The sequence below is a fragment of the Xenopus tropicalis genome, chromosome 7, assembly GCF_000004195.4.
Source record: "Xenopus tropicalis strain Nigerian chromosome 7, UCB_Xtro_10.0, whole genome shotgun sequence".
NCBI lineage: Eukaryota > Metazoa > Chordata > Amphibia > Anura > Pipidae > Xenopus > Xenopus tropicalis.
This window is the reverse complement of record NC_030683.2, coordinates 6,957,743-6,966,252: the sequence shown is the minus strand read 5'-3', so window position 1 is coordinate 6,966,252 and position 8,510 is coordinate 6,957,743. Positions and strand designations below refer to the sequence as shown.

At 42.2% G+C, this 8,510-nt stretch overlaps 1 protein-coding gene across 2 annotated transcripts; it reads left to right on the top strand.

Annotated features, from left to right (window-relative positions):
* On the top strand, nt 1–3,086 carry LOC116412052 (murinoglobulin-2-like). 2 transcript variants are annotated; one of them, XM_031905428.1, is made up of 5 exons: nt 1–90; nt 311–379; nt 1,038–1,140; nt 1,704–1,742; nt 2,951–3,086. In XM_031905428.1, the coding sequence occupies exons 1-5, from the start codon at nt 49–51 to the stop codon at nt 2,974–2,976; spliced, it is 279 nt and encodes a 92-aa protein (XP_031761288.1). In that variant the 5' UTR covers nt 1–48; the 3' UTR covers nt 2,977–3,086. The 2 variants fall into 2 exon arrangements, with proteins under 2 accessions (XP_031761288.1, XP_031761287.1); XM_031905427.1 differs by having other exon boundaries at nt 1,701–1,742.
* Nucleotides 3,087–8,510: the final 5,424 nt, after the last annotated feature.

Sequence of the window (8,510 nt, the reverse complement as noted above, 5' to 3'; positions counted from 1 at the left end):
ATATACAGGATCTCGGGAGAAATCCAACATGGCGGTGATCGAGTGTAGATGCTCTCTGGATTTATCCCAGTGAAGAGCTCAGTCAGAGAAGTGAGTCCCAGTTCTCTGAAGCCCAATTAGTAGTCCCTGTGTCCTGCTTGGGTGGGTTTTAAATGTGTTTATGCTATTAGATGCATTAGGGTACAAATGATTATGAGGCCTGAGAGCCATTTACTCAGGGGGTTGAATTGCACCAATAGGGTCAGACATCTGTGTAGTCAAAGTGTTTGTTTTGTTGGACTTTGCTCTCAGACTTGGGTTCCTTTCACAGCTGGAGAAGAGCAGAACCATAAAGCGGAGTGAGATGCAGACAGACATGGTGACATTATACTTAGATGAGGTGAGTGACTTTAGGGCCCACTGGTCTTTCTCTGTGTATCTAATTCCTCTGCATTGTGTTAAATAGTGACCTGCCTGATATAGTAAGATAAACACAAAGCTAAATAACAGAGTTACATGGGTCAGCACTTGGACCTTCTCTTTAACTTTACTGTTAGATTCATAGTATTATAGATATGTGTGTATATGTTCATATGTCCATACCCCCAGCTAATGTTAATAGGCATCACATGACACATAGTACTTTAATGGGGATAATATCTAGTACCTACTGTATAGGGGTCATTTTCAATCAGCTGAATATAGGTGCCACACAGGGAACTGGTCTTTGTCATCATTCCAATGTCATAGTGACCGGTTCTTGGGATGAAAAAAAATTGGTTTTGGCTGTGAATAAAGTCAATTTGCAACTAAGTTTCACCCACTGTGTAAGGGTCAGCACATGGGCAGGGCACATAGGCAGAATATTCAGCCACTAGGGGCGCTGGGAGCAAAGGGACAAACACAAGTTGGGTAGCATCTAATGGGCCAACATTACTTTCTACTTCACTCTTCCTTTACACCTTTCAATCATGTAGACTCAAGAATAAAATATGCTGTTATGGTTATTAAGTCCATTTGCAATGTGAGATGTTGGTGTCTCCCTCACTCTCCCCCAGCTGGGACATGAGCCGCTCCATCTCTCCTTCATGGTGGAACAAGACATTGAGGTGAAGAACCTAAAGCCGGCCACGGTGAAGGTCTATGATTATTATGAGACAGGTAAGGGGCTCCTCAGGGACTGAAACCCTTTTGGACATAGAAAACCCCAACCCAAGATGTATGTAAGGGATTTGCAAAGTTTACAAGGAAAATAGACTAAGATAGAGACCTCACTGTGCCCCACCGTGTCCCCACATTTAACCAAATCATGATCACACCATTGTGTATATTTAGTGCCACGAAGGTGAACAATGGGCTGAGATCTGTCAAACCAACCCCCGCCCTGCCCTTCTGTGCAATGTGGGTTGGACTGAAATAACTCACTGGTAATGGAATCGTTTTGAGAACTAATGAAATTGCAGCTTATTCTAATTACACATCACATCATTCTCTATGTTGGTTTCTGATCCCACTGACTGTTAGATTGTAAGCTCTATGGGGCAGGAATCTCCTCCCTCCTATGTCTCTCACCACATGGTGCATAATCTCTGTATATTTATATTGTCTCATTACACTGTGACTCCCTTCTATAAACCTTAACTGTATTGTAAAACTGTACAGCGCTGTGTATAATAATATCTTCACATTATATCTATGTGCTGTTCTTGCTCCACTTCCAGGAGAAGAGACAGTTGCCGAGTACAACTCCCCCTGCAGCGCTGGTAAGAACCCCCTGCCAATGTCAGTTCATGTGTTTTGTGGAGTTCATATACATTCTCTTGAAATGAATGGCTCTCCATATATAGATAGAACAGACTGGAATAATGTATTTCTATTGTTTGGGTATGGCCGGTCTGTAATATAAAGTACCATGTTGAGATATATTGTATACATTGCTATGTGCTTCCATATCTATCTATCTATCTATCTATCTATCTATCTATCTATCTATCTATCATCTATCTATCTATCATCTATCTATCAATCATCTATCTATCTATTCATCTATCTATCTATCTATCTATCTATCTAACATCTATTTATCTATCATCTATCTATCTATCTATCTATCTATCTATCTATCTATCTATCTATCCACCACAACACTTAGCATTAAAGGCAACCCTGCCCAACTGTGCCATTTTAATGTTACATTTTCAACCCCTCGTCCATCGTTTGGGTCAATCATTCAGACTACAGGGGGCATTTATTTATATTCTATTTTGTCCCACGATTTGTGTCTTTTTGAGCTAAATCTCAAATTGTTTGTGTTAAAAAACATGATTTTTTTGTGATCGCTGGTGTGTCTCAACTAGTAAAAACCTCTTATACAAACGTCTCCAATTAAAAGTTGTTGAGTTCATATAGAAGTCAATGGACAGCTGCCCTGTTGCCAATTGGTTCTAGAGAAAGTGAGTTTAATCGTAGTTTTAAAACCAACTAAAACCACAAAAAATAGCTGATAAATGGGCCTCCTCGTGGCTATATTGCAAATTAGTCAGTGTATTGATTTTGTTCCCTATCCAACTTCTATAACTATTTCCAGATGTTTGTAGGTCTCTAGTAGGGTTTTATTGTAACCTTCCATAGAAGATTAGTTGTGTGTCTCCTTATCTACCCAAAAATAATCCAACTATTTCTTAATTCCTCCCCCCAATAATATACATGTTGGGGGAAATTAAAAGACACTTTTAATCTTCAAAGTCAAATCTCAAAGTTTTGAGATTCGTTTATTATAATTTTGACTTCTTGATATCATAATTTCAAAAACATTTTGGCCCAGCTCCAGGGATCTTTTGATCTTTATCAATGGTTTTTACTCTTCTGTATCTTCTCCTCCAACCAGGGGAACTCTATGAAGGTTAGTAGAGTAACCTATAGCTGTATGGGCAGTATCTGTCTCACTCACCCAGGCTCTGTTTCTCCCCAGATGGAGACAAAGGCAACGCAAAATGAGATCCCAGCAGGCACCATTAGCAGATTCATTAAGTTGAACAAAAATATCACACAGATGTTACCATGTATTTGCACATAATAAAATTAAATATATTTTGTCACTTTCCAAATGTGTCTCTTTATTTTCTTGAGAGTGGGCATTTATGTAGAACTACAAAATTACAATTCAATAGAAATTTCTCCAGTGCAGAATATTCTGACAATATCAGAGCTGATGAGAATGCCCTGGGTTGGGTACCTTGGGTACTGGGAAAGAGAGGCTGAACTATAACATGAAGCAAAATGTCTATAACGGATGTGACTAATGGGCGCATCTCCTGGTGCCCCTGAACTTTGTCTCTTACCAACCCGTTAATGCGCAATTAATCGTGCATATCTCAGCAACATGATACCTGAATTTTCCCAAATTACTCTACAGGCTTCAGAGTCCTCCCTATTATATGAAACCTAAAGATTTCACCCTGATAAACAGAATGTTACATGAATTCATTTGGGGGGGGAGAAGCCCCAGATTGCTATGTTTAAGTTCCGGCAGCCTAAACTCAGTGGAGGGATCTATTTTCCAAACAGGAATATAATGAGGCAGCACCTAAGATTTTTTGGAGATTGGATTTGCATCAGGAATACTAATACTTCTTCAGATGATTAATTAAGCTAGATGTTTCCATGATATAGAATTATCTTTTTCATCTACCATCCAGTTACACTCACTACTACACAAAAAGCCAACCCTTCCAAGTAAACCCAGCACCCACAAACCTATATATAGCTATACACTCACATACATAAACTATAAATACAACAACTAATACTAACTGTAGATATTAGTATCACAATAGCCTTGGATATTCTGCTTGTTCAAGAACTCATCCAGCCCCCTCTTATAGGCATTAACAGAATCTGCCATTACCAAATTACTAGGAAGGGTATTTCCCAACCTCACTGCCCTCACCGTGAGGAACCCCCTACCCAACATCCCCCGGCAGGGCATTCCCCAACCCCCTCACTGTGAGGAACCACCTACGCTGCTTCAAATGGAAGCTCTGTTCCTCTAATCTAAAGGGGTGACCTCTGGTGCGCTGATTGTTTTCATGGGAAAAAAGAACCCCCCATCTGCCTATAATCCCCTCTAATGTACTTGTACAGAGTTATCATGTCCCCCCGCAAGCGCCTCTTTTCCAGAGAAAACAACCCCAACCTGGACAGTCTAACCCCATAGTTTAACCCTTCCATCCCCTTAACCAGTTTAGTTGCAGTCTCTGCACTCTCTCCAGCTCATTAATATCCTTCTTAAGGACTGGAGCCCAAAACTGCCCCCCATACTCAGGGTGAGGCCTTACCAGGGACTTATAAAGGGGCAAAATTATGTTCTCATCCCTTGAGTCAATGCCATTTTTTATACAAGACAGCACTTTATTTGCTTTAGTAGCCAAGAATGACACTGCCTGGAATTAGACAACTTGTTATCCACAAAAAAACCCCAGATCCTTCCCCATTAAGGAAACCCCCAACAAACTACCATTTAGTGTATAACTTGCATTTATATTATTTCTACCAAAGTGCATAATCTTCCAATTTTGACCCTCATTTTCCATTTTCTGCCCAGTTTTCCAGTTTTATCAAATCGCTCTGCAAAGCGGCACATCCTGCATGGAACTTATAGTTTTGCACAATTTTGTGTCATCAGCAAAAATAGGTAAAAATAACAGTACTGTCTATGCCCCCCTCCAGGTCATTAATAAACAAGTTAAAAAGCAAAGGCCTAAGGACTGACCCCTGCGGTACCCAATAACCACACTGGCCCAATTAGAAAATGTTCCATTTACCCCACTCTTTGTACTCTATCCTTCAGCCAGTTCTCTATCCAATTACAAATACCATGTTTCAGGCCAATATTCCTTAATTTGATCATTAACCTTCTGTGAGGTACTGTATCAAACGCTTTAGCAAAGTCCAAGTAGATCCCATCCACTGCCATTCCAGCATCAAGGTTCCTGCTCACCTCCTCATAAAAGGCGACTAAATTAGTCTGGCAAGATCTGTTACGCATAAAACCATGTGGCACAAACTTATAATATTGTGAACTGCAATGTATTCAAGTACCCTATCCCTTATTACCCCTTCCAAAAGCTTTCCTACTACTGATGTCAGACTAACAGGCCTATAGTTTTCAAAATTAAGTGAAGAGGTTTGGCAATCACAGCGCTCAGCTCATTTAATGTTCTTAAGCATGAAATAAAAAAAAAGTTTATGCTAAATGATAAAACTATCCAGATAAGGCATATTAAACTCATAATATAAACAAATTTCATCTTTTCCACCATATCAGTAAATCAAACCCAAGTTTGGACATAAAAGAAAGACCCAGAGGCCGGTGGGCCGCCCAGGAGTATGGAGGAATCAGCAGGAAATCACTACCAATTTCCATATTTTCACATAAAGTATGTGCAGCAGGACAAACTGGCAATCTGGGCGGCTAAGTGGCAGATGGGATTTAATGTGGATAAATGTAAGGTCATGCACCTGGGATGTACAAATATGCCCCCACTTATACCCTTAATGGGACTGAACTTGGCAGCTCAATAAAGCAGAAGGACCTTGGAGTCCTTGTAGATAATACTTGGCTGTAGCAAGCAATGCCAGGCAGCGGCTGTAGGGCAAACAGGGTATTGAGCTGTAGATTCACGGGAGGGGGGGTTATTCTTCCCCTTTACAGAGTGCTGGTAAGGCCCCATCTGAATATGCCGGGCAGTTTTTGCCTCCAGTGCTCAAACAGTGCTTCCCCAACATGTCTGTTCCCCACTGCAATAGGGGCACGTGGGGGAGGGCATAAGGTTCAAGGGGAAAAGTCTTACCCAAAAATATATCGGTCTACAAACTGGGATTGGAATTGTTCTGATTTACCATAAACCAACAGATGCTCATTCACTAGAATAAAAGGTGAATTGCAGCAATTTCAGTGTTTCATCATCACCGTGATTCCCAGGAAAGGTCCTGGCAATAAAACAGTAAGAAGCCAATGAGAGCAGCTGGAGGCCAAAACAACGGAAACCAATAACAGTCGCTGCCACACACGGGTTGTACTTGGATTAACTAAGAATTTACTGTCACAACAAGCCTTGGGCCATGAACAAACTTCATCTGCATTGTGAGAAACACTGTTGGGACACATGTAAGTGAGCTAGGGTGATGAAGGCTTTCCACTTTGTTAATTAATGCACACCCTTTGCATGCTCGTGTTGCTCACCAACTCTTTTTATATTTTATTGTGGTCCATGAGTAAAAAAATTTGGGGATCCCGAACCTAAAGGATCTATTCATGCGTTCTTGATGCCAAATTATTGTATCGTTGTCCATTTTTGTTACCCAAGTAGCCTGAGAGCCACAGGGGACTGTATAAAGCCATACTATGAGGACAATATCCATGGCCTTATGCACTGGTCTGATTGAACCCTATACAGACATCACAATGTGCTTCTGACAGCGCTGGAGTGTGGCAAATGTTATGGCAGATTCATTATTAGGAAATTATGAATGAATGCAACCAAGAGTGCTCATGTGTATGTGTAGCTCAGTGCTGCTTCTGTTCATGTACACGGCCTTTACACTCAGGTTCTCCAACTGACACTCTGGGAGTAGCTGGGAGTTGTCATGTACCAGAAGCCGGATCCTCTAGTCCAGTGCTGTCCAACTGGCGGCCCGCGGGCCGCATGTGGCCCGCGGGCCGCATGTGGCCCGCGACCCCCCTCTGTGTGGCCCCCCACTTGTCTGGCTGCTTTGATGGCTTACTCTTGTGTAAGCTTTAAATGGTATCAGTACTGTGATTAACTGCCCCCCCTGTATGGTTCTCACCTCAGATGCAGGCTGTAATCCCTCTGTATTGTTTAAAAATGTAATCCCCTGTGTTGTTCACACCTTTTAGTTTCTGCATTGTTTACCCCCTGCAGTGTTCACACCTCAGGCTCAGGCTGTAATCACCCACATTGTTCCCCTGTTCACACCTCAGACTGTTGGAGCAGTAGAAACCCATAAATAATCCCTGCACACTACTGAGTTATTGTGCAGACTGTAGGAGCAGTGCCAGCATTGTGTCACTGTAGGCTGCCTGTGTGTGCCATACACACACAGGCAGGGTAGGGCAGGCAGAGTATGACACACACAGGCAGCATAGGGCAGGCAGAGTATGGCACACACAGGCAGAGTAGGGCAGGCAGAGTATTGCACACACAGGCAGGGTAGGGCAGGCAGAGTATTGCACACACAGGCAGGGTAGGGCAGGCAGAGTATGGTACACACAGGCAGGGTAGGGAAGGCAGAGTATGGCACACACAAGCAGGGTAGGGAAGGCAGAGTATGGTACACACAGGCAGAGTAGGGCAGGCAGAGTATGGCACACACAGGCAGGGTAGGGCAGGCAGAGTATGGCACACACAGGCAGGGTAGGGCAGGCAGAGTATGGCACACACAGCCAGGGTAGGGAAGGCAGAGTATGGCAGGTTTTTGCTGTACTACAACCATTAATATGGTTATGGCCATGTGATAACACGAGTGTGGTTTCAAGTGGGTGCAGTTTCAAAAAGGGGAGTGGTCATAACTGGCTTCCATTATCGGCCCTCCACCACGTAGGTCGGAAAAATTCCGGCCCTCGGTACCACAGAAGTTGGCCAGCACTGCTCTAGTCTATGGCGTCCCATAGCAACAAATTCCAATTTTTAAAAATGAGCCCCTTTTCTCTGTAATAATAAAACAGTACCTGTACTTGATCCCAACTAAGATATAATTACCCCTTATTGGGGGCAGAACAGCCCTATTGGGTTTATTTAATGGTTAAATGATTCCCTTTTCTCTGTAATAATAAAACAGTACCTGTACTTGATCCCAACTAAGATATAATTACCCCTTATTGGGGCAGAACAGCCCTATTGGGTTTATTTAATGGTTAAATGATTCCCTTTTCTCTGTAATAATAAAACAGTACCTGTACTTGATCCCAACTAAGATATAATTACCCCTTATTGGGGGCAGAACAGTCCTATTGGGTTTATTTAATGGTTAAATGATTCCCTTTTCTCTGTAATAATAAAACAGTACCTGTACTTTACATTCCCTCATATCTAATAAAAGATGTTATTTTTGGATCATTTTTACATGCTACTTTTTTTCCTTACTCCAATCGCATTAAAGTCAATGGATGTTTTTCTTGGTAATTTTTTTGCAGGGAATTCTCGCTGCAGTTTTGGAAAGAAATCCGCCGCTGGGAAATGCCTGGTGGGAAAATGATTTCCTATTTACTTTCCCTAGAGGGAGGGGAGGCTTTGCAGATGGAGGAAGGCACTATTCCCTATTCCCTCACTTTATCTACAGATTATATGAACTGATTATTGTGTAACGTCCTTATCTTGTGCCTATTCTCCCTAGTTAGTACCAGCTTATTGTGCTGCACAGATACCTTTAGTACACAAGGAGGGCAATAACACAGCTCTGTTTATTTTGGCTGCTCCCCCCCCCCCATGGCCCCACTCATTACCTTGACC